Here is a 13,036-nt window from a genome sequence, read left to right as displayed (position 1 = left end):
AGCAGTTAATCTCACATGCCATTGTCTCATTTATGACTACTTTCTTCCCTCTCCTGCTGCACATAAAGTTTGAGAAGCAGGAGTCATAGTTTCTTTAAAGGACATTTTATCTGCTTTTGGCTGTAGGCAAGCTCTCTCAGACAGGCTCAAAAAATTCATTCCTCTTTTCTGTGGTTTTCATCCCTCTTTTCCGTGGCTTTGAATACAGTGTGTAACTCACAGTAGAAGCAGAAAATTAAGCTCTCTGTGAGCAAAGTTCAGGACAGATAACCAGTACTACTTTCAGGCTGATACCTAAGGCAGACAACTCATCTCCCCTTTGTTTAATGTAGTGAGGTCAATACATGAAGTGGGTTTTGCGACTTGAACCATGCTCTTTTAAATCCATGCAAAATTTTAGGCTGGTGCAGATATGCTAGGCATATATGCATGTAGACTCTTTAGGCTTTCAGCATGCAGGGGTTGAGGAAAGAAATCTGTGACAAATAGTATACTTTACCAGTTATCAGAAGGGCAGAAGATAGATGAACAGAGCAGACAACAGATACACTAGACAGACAGATAAGTTGGTGGAAATAATTAGTTTGCCTACAGAGATCTGAGCTCTGCTTTTAGAGGTGAACCCTCTCTGATGCATGCTGTTATTCAACTTTAAGAAGTGAAATAACAGCTGGTGTTTGACTTCATGAACCAGTAACAATTCAGGTTTGCTCCAAGTCTCTCTACCTTTTATGCTCAAGTACAGAAATGCATTCACAGTGACAGATACAGAACACCTGCCCTTTCCCTACAGAATAATTCACCTATAAACACGTGGGAATAACCACAAAACAGCTACAACAGCCAGATGACTACAGTGAGCACACAAACAAACAAACATTCAGCTCCTGCTGACCTTGAGCCGTGTGACGAAGTGTTTGGCCACAGTGAGCTCCGAGGCAGGGTTCCCCAGGAGGATCTCAAAGCGATACTGCAGCCCCAGCTTGTCCCTGACTTCCTGCAGCCTCTCCTTGGCCAGCATGGCCAGCTGCACCGATGGCACCCGGATGACCAGCATGTGGCCACAGCCGTTCTTGTCCTTTCCTGGACTTGTGATGAGGTCATCCATGATGCTGAGTGTTTCAGGTGTGCTGTGATCCCTCAGAGAGGCCATGGTGGTGAGGGCCATCAGAGCTTGGGAATACTGCTGGATGAGCAGGTAGCAGCGGATCACCATGCTGTGCAGCCGCGGGTACCTTGCGGGAGACACGGTTCTGCATTAGCACGTGCAAAATCACAGCACTGTCTGAAAATCAGCCAAAAAGCAGGACTGCACAGTGAAGAAGTGACTATTTTTTCCAGTAGTGGTCAAAAAATGAAGTCTTCCATTTTCATAGACAAAAATTTTGAACAAATTTGGCCCAAGTCCTGAGCTCAAGTAACAGAAATTATAAACTTCTCTTACCCTGATCTAGTCCAAAATTTCAGCTAAAGATCTTTGGCTTGATGGAGATAAGGAACACCTCAGATCGAATTTATTCCCAGAACACACGCTTATAATTGCTTTGCTTTCCACAAGCTTTTTCTTCTACAAACTTGAGGACCATCGTGGCTTCAAGTAGTTAGTGGGAAAAGTACTTCATAATTTCACAACTCTCAATCTCTCATCAGAAAGCTGGATTTACCAATAGGAATTGCTGGTTCTGAGCCAAATCTGAACTCCCATTTTGCTTTTTAACTTACACAGCCAACATCATTGCTTTCATTACAGCTACATGCAGTGACAACAAATATGAAGTAAAATTTTAAGAGAAATAAAATTAAAACCTACTCAAGCAAAAAAACCCACTCAATTTCTAGACATTTCCCATGAGCTCCCTTGCCACCATAATACAGAAAAACACACTACTATGCTTTGAGTGCTGGTCTTGTGTCACATAAGTCCGAATAACTAAAATAACTAGAAGTTCTAAATTTCTCTGGTGTCTTTCTTGAGTAATCTAATAGACAATATGATACCCATTTAAAGAAAGTTTTGGGTTTGTGTTTAGCCAGTAGATACAGTAGTTTGTTCTGGATACCATCAGCCAGTCATTAAACCAGTTAATTTTTAAAATACTTTTTACTCTTCCTGCCATAAAAGTACCCACTGCACTTCTGCTACTAAAACAAATGGAGCCTTTCTTATAATACAGAAACGTCAGCAATATTTTCAGCTCGTAAGGCTGAATGGCTCATCCACCCAGACAGAATAGCCCAGTTTCTTGAAAACAGAGCCTAAACTGATAAACTGCCACACAAAAACATAGCCTGGCTCCAAGGTAGAGAGGTTCACCTGCCATCAGTTTCTAGTATTATCCTAATCTCGTATGATTATTTGCACATACATAAATCCTCCTTCATCCTTTGTTTCACCCACACTTAAACAGAAAGAGAGTGATAGTGACCACTATCTCTTCCACTGGATTTGACCAGAAAGAATAGAAGAAATCTAAGGAACTGACCAAATTATTATTGCCTATTTGTAGATAATAACAAAATTAAGTATTAATGATATACTTAATTATTAATGTTGCTAATTTAACATACTTTTACTTAATAAATACAGATACATTTACAACTATTATATTGACCTAATTAAAACAGAAAACACAGTATTGACACAGAACAATCCTGTTCTAGCGAACATGAAAACACGAGACCTATTATTTGAAGTGCTATAAGGGATCTGTCCTGCTGATATGCATAGCAGATTAACTCCACATTGCTGGAAATGACAGTATTCCCCTCACTCCTGAAATGGACACATTTAATTGTATCTTGGATATGTGCCATGAAAGTAGCTTTTTCAGGCAGCTGCAGGGTACTAACAGGCCCTGAGCTGCAGGAACCAAAACCATGGCCACCTACTGAAATAACAAAAATTGTTTTAGAAACACCCTCACCACCAACGAGAGAGACACCAGAAGCGGTGAGGCATGAAACCTGTGCTACCTTCTGAGCTCAGTGAGGGCTGAGCCAAAAGAAGAGAGAAGCACAGCTGAATTCAGCTTGCTGCTGAATGGGCCCAATCTCTTCTATAAACAAATGAAGGACATCCACTCCCTTCTTCAACTGCACTAAAATTGTTACAAAATTAAAATTGCACCTACTTCATGTTTTCCAAGATCAACATCAAAGGTCATCATGTCTTCGTCCCTGTAATGGGGCTCATAAAGATGTATCTTTAAGATCCCAACTGGGCAGAATCCCAAGTTTCCATGTTATTATTTACCTTTCTAAAAGCGTGTTGACCATTTTTTCAAAGGTTTCATCACATCTCAAAAGGGGACTTGTGACTCCCCACTGGAGGGATTTGCTGTATTCATTCAAACCAAAGTATAGCTTTTCTTCACTTGCCGCATCATCCTGTTTCATGCACAAACAGCAAAAATATAGGTATTCCAGAACAAATTTTTATTTCTTGTGTCTTTTAAAAAAATAAGTGGAAAGCACTTTCCCAACCAAAGAATCCTTTCTTTTTATCCATTCTCCCTAAGTGATGCTATTTATTTGTTTCAATGAATACAATAAAATGTAAATTTTATTTTTTTTATTTTTTTACTTAACCTATTAATTGCCTACAGCTAGGAAAGACATATGTAGGTCCTTGCAAAATTTTCAGTATTATCTACTACCTGTGACTGCATGGGGTTTCTAGAATTCTGCTACTCATTTTCTGATCCCCTATCTCTGGCTTTAAATCTACTGACAACTGTCATCTCATTTCTATTTAGAGTAGAACCTGAAAAGAGAAGGATTATTAATTTCCAAAGTTGTTCTTGATTGTCAGAGTCTACATGCTTTTCTAATGAAAACCACAAATTAGTAATTTTTTTTTTGTTGGAATGTAAATCTGCATTCAGCTATCAGAAAGACAGAATATTTGTGTTTCAAATTTCATGAGCCTTTGATGGAAGCACAGCATATTCTCCAGTGCATTTATATCAGCAGCAATCTCTAGGAATGTAATTAACCACCTACAGTCTCCCCCTTTCTTGTGGGTTATTTTTTTATCAGAAGACTGAAAGTTGGTAATTTTTTTACTTTTGGGAAACAAAAAAATTGTCTAGACCATTTTAGAAGGTCACCACATGGTTTATATTAACAATCAACCAAAAAGCAAACTTAGAATATTCATTCATTCTGTCATTTTACATTAACTATTTTTTACAGCTCTCATTTTAAGACACTTTGCAGAAATAAATGGTCCACTCAGCACAGTAAAGTCAAATCTGATATAAATACACCAAACAAATAATAGGAGAAAATGCTATTTTTAGCAGGTTTATCCAAAACATCCTCAGAATCAGCTGGCTGAAATGATGGAAAAAGTTAATAGTGCAGAATATCCAACAGGACATTTCCTCTGCACAGTGACAGCACCTGCTACACCAAAACTTGTTAACCTAGCACAGAACTTTAACTAGGACTGGGAATGTAATGAACAGACATGACAGGCTATGTGACATGTAACTTACAGTCAAAAGTCAGACTGCTTGAAAAGGGAAAGGCAGCTCTGGAGCTTTATGGCATGTCTACATAGCTTTGTCTGACCAGAGCACAGAAAGTGGATTCTCATCTTCCATGACTGGATAAAGAAAGCTGATTAATTCCTGGTCCTAAATATCAGGTGCTACCTCTACCATCACTATCTCAGGGCTGTCCATCTGGAATCTGAGATAATGAACTCCAGCAGAGAAAGAGCTCCCTCCCAACACAAGCATTTTCTAGACTCTGTTAGGCATGAATTCCACATTAAAACTCACAGTTAAAATTAACAGTTAAACACTTACCACAGTGTCAGATTGTATCCAATGCACCTCGTTGCTAGAGCTGATCCTGGACTGCTGTGTTTGCAGGGCATAAGGGAAAGAGCTGACCTGAAGAACAAGGAGGTTGAACGCTTCAAGCACCTCCCTGCAATTAATAACTCTATCAGCCAGACCATGATTAGGCTCACCATGTGACAGGGAACTTGAAATGGCACTGCAGAAATAAGAATGCAAAGAATTGCTTTACAGACATCCTGAAATTCAATGGATTACTCTCTTCCTACAGAAAAATGTCTAAATTAACATGACACAGAGAACCACGGGTTTTTTTTTCCAAAAATCTCTTTGGAAAGGTAAAAGACTTCAAAAAATGTTTGACTGTTCTCTGTGGGTGAGCTCAGGAAAACAAGGGAAAACAACAAACACCTAAATAAAGGATCAAAATCTGTTGACAGTGAGAAGGTGGATTAGTGTGACAATTTAAAAAAGCATCACACAGAGGAAACCAAAAATAAGCCAAAGCTGATTAAACCCCTCTCACTAAGAAACGCTGTTCCATGTGCTGTGGGGATAGGATATATCAGCAATTTTATGTAATCCAGTGGCATTTCCAGTCTGAATTAACAAATTCATAAAAGGGTGGAGAGCTGGCAAGTCTACTGATATTCTGAGCTCCTGAAATTGCCTTTACTTCCATTATATATTCAGAAATTCCAAATTCAAAGTAGAGCAAGGACAGTAAAAAAAAGTGAATGGGAAGACCAGGTAGAAATAATGTTGCTTTTGTCTCTTTTCAGCTGTCCTTCAAGGTGAGTATTTTGCTTATTATAGAACCATAGAATGGTTTGAGTTGAAAGGGACCTTAAAGACCATCTAGTTCCAACCCCTCTGCCATGGGAAGGGACACCTTTTCTAATATTGAAAAGAATCCTACAACCTTATATATCATGTTTAAACCACATTATTCTCCTTAGTTTAGTCATGGAACAAGAACAGAATAATCAGCTTTACTTATTTCTTTCTTCTTTCAATATGAACTTGTGATTTGGTGTGAATAAATGTTTTTGCACGTGTATACATGTTGTGTTTAGACCGAAAGCCAAATTCAATACAGCTGTTTCTTTAAATCCTTTTCTTAAAGAAGCTATGGCATCTTTCTTATGATGCAGACTTAAAATGCCTGTAGGCTTTCTCATATCACAAACAACACTATTATCAGAGATAGAAACATGAATTAAAGCACAACCAGCTAGTGAGCATCGGACACATTTGGGTTTGAGCACAGAAAAAAAAAAAGAGGAACAGAAAAAAAAGACAAGAAGAACAAAGAAATTTGCAAAATCCAGCATTTTCCCCTAGATTTCAGCACCATAGCACACGAGCCTAAAAAGAGTCCTCTTAGGCATCCAATAATCTGAAACTACTCTCACCTACCTTCAGCTGAATCAGAATAAGTATGGGCAACCAAAAGAGATTCTCTTGGATTATAAGGCACAAAATGCCTTAAAAATGCCTAGGCAAAGCAATATGTGTCTAAGATGGTAAGTCTTCTGAAAAACCTAATGGGAAGATGCTGGGAGAGGATGGTTTGCCTTCAGCAGACTGGAGCAGCTACCTTGTTAAATCCACGTGGGCATTGTCATGAACCAGCACAAAGAGCGTATAGGGGTTCTGCTTCACCCGCCTCATGAAAACTTCAAATTTAGCTTGAATCTCATTGTCCAGCCGGACCACGTATTTCTCAGCTCTCTGATAGGCTGTCCCATTGTCTTCTAGGCCCAAGTCCACAAGCACACCTGTCAAAAAGGAGAATACAACAAAAATATTTTCCTTTGAGTGCATCCAAAAATGAAGGGTCAATGGGAAGTTGCCACTTGTCTGCCAAACCACTGATAGGCCCCAGTAGGAAGACGATTATCCAAATGTGATTTCTCTCACAATGGAGGCCAAAAGGTGCTCCTTGGCTTCTGGATTTCCTCCAGAAACTGCCTGAAGACCTTTCAAAAACTTCTCACATTATCAAAAAGTGGGGGGAAAATATCAGGACTCCACAAACATTTCCAAAAGAGCACTCAGTTGGTTATGGCTCCATGACTGATCCTAGGCCAAACTTGCCTACGTTAAGCTAATATATTAATATTGTTTGAGTCAGAAAAAGTCACCCTGACCTTTCCTTTGCAAATATCATTAATTCATGTAAAATTGATTCTTCCTACTATCATATCATATCATATCATCATATCATATCATATCATATCATAATCATATCGTATCATACATCATATCATATCAATCATATCATACTTTTCATGCTCTGCTTCAATGTTTGTGTCAATACAACCAGTCTTTGTAAAGATATATTGCTGTCATATTCATAAATTAGGCATGGTGCAATGTATATTATGTTGAATGCCATTTGAATTAAAAAAGTAAACTACTCTGAAACATGGATCAATTAGGTATTTTTCAGGTTCTTAATGATTTTGTAAATTTTTCTTTTTTTGAGGAGTGCAGTAAAAGACAAACTATGAGGACAAAAGATATGCTGGAGCAGCTTACTTTTCCCCATATACCAGTAATGATGTAATAACATCCCATACTGGGGTTTATGAGCCTATTTTCCCTCCCCTCCCTTTTACCTGATTGTCGAATCCGCTGAAGGGTCTGCTGCACCAGGACTTCTGAACGGGGCACTATAACGATGAAGTCCACCTTGCTGAAGTGGCCCAGATCCAGGCTCTGATTGCCGCTGTCTGCTATAGCACAAACCTGGGACAAGAGCTTTCTGGCAACTGTGAGCTGTGGCTGGTAAATTTGGAAGGTATCAACATCCAAATCTAGAGTGTGTTTGTTTGAAAAAGAAAACAAAACACAGCAAGAAACATGTTTACTTTCCCACCCCCCCAGCAAAGCATGACCCTCCAAACAGCCTACCCTCTATTATCAGGAAAAAAACATCACTCACCAGAATAAATCTCTACTCTCTGGAAAGTTTGGTCCAGATCACAAATGCCAACTTTCTATCTTTGGTAAAAATGTGGTAATATATCAGATGACCTCAAGTATAGCACTGTCCATTTCTTAAAATACCCAAAGTGTTTTAAGGATTTCTAACCCAAGGAAACTCAACGCCAACACAATGAATTGCATTCTGTTAAATGAACCAACACATACATAATATGCATGCACATACCTAGATACATATAAAGATGTGCATGTGTACACATAATAAAAAGCAGAGAGAGAGAGAGGTACAAAGCTCTAATGTTCTCCTGAAATTCAGATTTATTTGGACTTAATGAACACCAATATCACTCTAGATGCAGAGAACTGAGAGACTGATCAGAGCACTCATGTTTCTTCAAAATAAAAAGCATGTTCCATTTCAGTATTTCCATGAGGTAAATTCTATGTCCAACAATCCATGCTTCATCAACCACTTTTCAACTTGCAGATTACCAGATTAAATCCTGTAATAGTATTACAATTTTGTTAATGCCACTTCTACCACTGTGTTGGTTTTACACAGGGACGTGTTTTCATGTGTGCATATGCACATGTGATCATCTCCCATTCAAATGTGCCTTAGTGTCCATCTCAGCAGATCTGCCAAGGAAGAAATGTCCCTCTCATTGCCTAGGAGACTTAATTCTTTTTTTTTTTTTATTCAGGCAGTTTCTCAAGAGCTTCAACCACTGTACATGTTAAGGACAAAACTAACTCAGAACAATTGTTTGAGAAAATATGAAGGTTTAAAAAAAGGTACACAGTAAGAAGAAAAAAACCCCCAGAATCTAAAGATCATTCTCCTTTCAAATTAATCCTCTGAGGAAGCTTGAGACTTGTACTTCTGAGGGTGCCAGAACACAGTGCCTGGCAGCACTTCTAGTTGGATCTCCTGATCCACGTGGAGACAATAAACCATTTTGCTTTCATTTAGATTTAATACCAAATAGATGAATTTAAGTTAACTAATATGAACCAATAGCATACCTTTCTTTCACAGAAAAAAGCTTACTGGAGGTTGAATTTGCTTTGATACTGGACCTGAAAGAATCTCAGTGTTCACAACAGCTCAGTGTATCTTTTGCCAGTATTGTGATATGAAAAGGAAAGTATGTTTAGAAGTCTGAATAGCTAAATAATTCTGAAAATTAGCAATTTTAGACAGGAAATCCTAGCTTACCTTTTGCACTTAAGCATCTCATCACATTATGCTGAGTAAGATACATCTCAGATCAACAATTTACAGATCACACTTGCCTAACACTTTCAGCCCAAGATCTTAGAACACATGCCCTGAAAGTTTAAGCCTCAGAGCACAAGCCTTTAATGCATATTACCAAGCAAGAGGACAGCTGAGGAGATCAGGAGGACACAATTCCCCTCTGCCTTAAACTCAAGGTTACATTCCTTTTCTCTGAGCAAAAAGATGAGATGAATCCACTCTGCCAGTGCTACAAAGAAACATCTTCCTAGTCTGCCTGATGACTAACAGAAGATAACATGTTTTAGCTAATAGAATATAGAAACATCAGGCGAAAAAATTGCTGAAGGTTGTTACAGAGATTTTCTGTCTGAGCAACTGCTGTATTGCTACATTTAGCTGGCAGTATTAGTATTTTAAGATTGGCACACTGACTGCAAATGTGCCCTCAGATTCTCCTGAGGTGTAGGCATTTTGACGTTTAGCGAGCTACTCACTTATTTAATATCTTGCACGTAAAAAAAATTACCTGGTTCTTGTGTAGAAACCATGGCAATTGCCTCCTGAGATGACACACACTCACTAACATCTCCATTAAAAGGAATAATGACACTTTCCCCTCGCTGCTGTAGCATCTTCTCCAGCAGCTTGTCCAAATCATCACCTAGATCAGAATGAGCAACACCAGGAAACCATGTCAGAGAAACACCATTGAACATTACATACACCCATGTTCTCCCACAGCTGGTGTCAAATCTGCATTCGGGCAAGGGACTGGGCATACAGGGAAGAGGAGGGAGAATACTTTCCTATCTACTGATTTACCAACTGGATTTTTTTTTTTTTTTTAAAGGAGCCACAGTTATAATTTCAGGTCTGTGGCTTTACAGCTACTGGTGACATCTGATGATTACCAAGAAATACACACCATAAAACAACCTCTGAAACCTTGCTAAAAGCACAAACTAGAAAACACTTGTGTACTTATGGGTTACATAAGTATTACATGCCCTGCTTTATATTCAACAGCTGAGACAGGGTTAAAAATGTTTTGCTAGAGGGTTATGAACTGCCACCACACAGGTGAAGGAGACAAGCACTCTTTTACACACAAGGAGGAGAGAAGAACAGAATGCCTCTCAATGGAAAGAGCAGAGCTATATCCATGTGCATTTTAACTGCTAAACAGGAGACACACCAACCCTAAAGACAAGACTGTCTTGGCTAGAACTTCTGCTTCTTAGAATCACTCACCTAAAGATGTATTTTTGAAATGTGATGCCAGGAAACTAACTTTCCCTGTGATGAGCTCATAACTGATCTCTTTTAAAAATTCACTGGTGGTAAGCATGCTCTCTGCAAGTGCCCGAGATTGATACTGACCTGGAGAAGAGAGGGGGAAAGAGTGAGAGCACACCTTAATACAATTTATTGTCAACACAACCTCCTCATCCTAGAAGTCTGGAGCACTCTGATTTTCAATCATGGATCTCCACTGCCTTTACCCAGTAGACTGGGAGAGCAGTCTCAAGTCTACTTCATCAGTGACTGGAGAATTAGTTGATATAACTAATTTTAGCAGGTTCTTTGCGATTACACATCGTTTTGCATACTTGTATGACAAATGATACTCAAAATAAGTATTTGCACCTTAGACTAAATGGAGGATTCTAGATAAATAGGAAAAAAGTAATTATCCCTAGTGTGGGAGAAAAAAGATTAAAAAAGTAAAAAATGGCATTACGGATTTATCTGCCTACAAAGGAAAGATGACTAGTCAAAGTTCATTTCCATCCAGACACACTCATTCACACACAGATAGCACAGCCAGTCATCAGTGCAGAATAAAAAGGATAAAAATAAGGACAAAAAGGATGAAAAGCACATTCTGTTCTAAGCAGTCTGCAGAAGACCCTGCCACGTAAAATATCGCAGTTGTTACACAAAACAAAGTCAAAGCAACTCTTTTGTCACTGGGTCACTTCAAGATATTTTCTAAGGCAATCACACAAACAATAAAGTCTCAGGCCTCTCAAGAAGTAGTAATGACTGGCATAAAGATATTTTTCTATATCCTCATGGACTTCAGTACTCCAAGTCTTGCTGAAGATACAGTAAGCTTTGATATTGCAGTGCAACAATACAAAGGAGAATAAAAAGAACAAAAGGGATTTAAAAACCAGATCAATAACTCAAGAAAATGAATTTGGCATTGCCATTTGAAGCAGTCTGCAAATATACTCACCTAGAACCACTACACAGAATTCATTTCCTCTAATCTTGGATGCACAAATGGCAACTACATAATCTGGTAGCTTTTGCTGATGTTTCATTTCATTGAGAGACCTCAAGGTCTCTGAGATGCCCTCAGCCAGGGAGTTCTGGGTGACAACCACGTGCACGAGATCCCGGGACACACTGGCGATTAACCTGGCAAGCCAAGGGAGTTGACCTGGTGACACAGAGATACACTGTGCACTCATTTGCAAGGATCTCTCCCTCAGAGTGAACTCCTGCATAGCTTTCAACATGATCTGCTCAAATTCTTCCCTCAGGGGTATCTGGTCAGGACCTACAATGAAAACAAACAAATAGAAGAACAGTGTCTCATATAAAAATGTTATTGAACCAGGAATAATTACATGTCTGTCTTGATCTGACAGCTCCTTCACCATATTTTTTTATATTTAAAAAAAAAACTACTTGCTGCTCAGTGGATATCTACCCACATGGCTTATTCTTTTTTATTTTAGAAGCCTTTCTCTTCCACCACCACCACCTTTTTTTTTTCCTCTTCCAAACAATGAGGTATTCCACCTCATTCCTAGCTTCAGCAACTGGTGGGACAAACAAGGGAGTGGGAAAATATGTGCCTTTTGCCTGGAAGAAAAGGATTAAGCATGCAGCCATGTGTTTTTGCAGCAGAAAACCAAAATGCTTATCCTTGCACCCTAATCACAGCCATGTAGCCTGACAAAGCCTGTTAAGTGCTCTTTGTTTTGCTTTTTCTCATCTTGCATACTAATCAACTAAGCATGGATGCAAATAAACACGTTTAACCTCTTCCTTAGCTTCATTAAATTAATTTAGCAAATCTGCAAGCACCTAACCTAAAGAAGAATATGCAATCTTAGATCTACATTCCCCAGACTCTGTCAACTGTACTGTCAACTTGAACTGGAAAACAGGAATATACGGCATCCTATCTTGGCATCAGTCCTCCAACTGAACTTCAATTAACATTCTGTTCAGTTAGCTTTGTCTCATTGTCAAAGATACTCAGGAACAGTTAAAACACAGAGTAAAAAGTAACCATGGCTTATATTGCCAAGATCTCATATCAGTGCCAAAGGAGGCAGCTTCACACTTCAGCATCTTGCTTTTCTCTGACTAAACCGGGGGGGGGGGGGACGCTTAAATACCAGAGAGATGTGAAATAGTGGGTTTGGTTTTATGTTTTCTTTCAGGCCAGGAAACAGAAAGGTTGTGTGAGAAACAGGGTGTGGGTAAATAACCCACAGCAGAGAATCTGTAAAAACTGCCAGCTGTTGTCATTTTTGCCTTTTTGAGAAGTAACATATGGAAAGTGCCACCATCCAATTACCACAGGATGGTAAGACAACTATAAACTTGTAAGTGCAAGGCTGTTTTCATTTTTGATGCAAACTGAAAAATTCTGAAGAGTCCAATTTAACACAGCATGGGCATAATGCTCTCTTTTAGAGCTCTCTTTTGGAAATGGATTTTCTTTTTCCCTCTAAGAAAACATCACACATTCTAGGTCCTTGAAGACCTCAAAATTAAAAAAAAATAGACTTATAACAGTAGAGAAGAATGTTCCTCTACAGAAATAAAGTAACAAATGAAAATGATGTCACCCACTAAGAGAAATTAAAGGAAGCTTTTGCTGATTGAGGGAGGCTACTTAAGAGATAGGCTCTAAACACAAGGGTCATCATCATGAATCCAAGAAGATTAAAATAATGGTAGAAATGGAAAAGCAGATTCTCAGTATGAGAATACACAGAACTTCACT

General features: G+C 38.8%; 1 protein-coding gene across 2 annotated transcripts in view; it reads right to left on the bottom strand.

Moving 5' to 3' along the window:
• GREB1L (GREB1 like retinoic acid receptor coactivator) overlaps positions 1-13,036 on the bottom strand; it is a 131,851-nt gene that overhangs the window by 20,929 nt on the left and 97,886 nt on the right. For both annotated transcript variants that reach the window (XM_054514016.1, XM_054514015.1), the window contains 8 exons: positions 11,246-11,572; positions 10,255-10,383; positions 9,530-9,664; positions 7,433-7,630; positions 6,409-6,589; positions 4,815-5,007; positions 3,254-3,387; positions 896-1,235 (listed from right to left, as the gene is read on the bottom strand). In XM_054514016.1, coding sequence (XP_054369991.1) covers positions 896-1,235; positions 3,254-3,387; positions 4,815-5,007; positions 6,409-6,589; positions 7,433-7,630; positions 9,530-9,664; positions 10,255-10,383; positions 11,246-11,572 — 1,637 coding nt within the window. The remainder of the gene's footprint in view (positions 1-895; positions 1,236-3,253; positions 3,388-4,814; positions 5,008-6,408; positions 6,590-7,432; positions 7,631-9,529; positions 9,665-10,254; positions 10,384-11,245; positions 11,573-13,036) is intronic.

This window comes from Molothrus ater, chromosome 1, assembly GCF_012460135.2.
Source record: "Molothrus ater isolate BHLD 08-10-18 breed brown headed cowbird chromosome 1, BPBGC_Mater_1.1, whole genome shotgun sequence".
Lineage (NCBI taxonomy): Eukaryota > Metazoa > Chordata > Aves > Passeriformes > Icteridae > Molothrus > Molothrus ater.
This window is presented reverse-complemented; position numbering and strand designations above follow the sequence as displayed.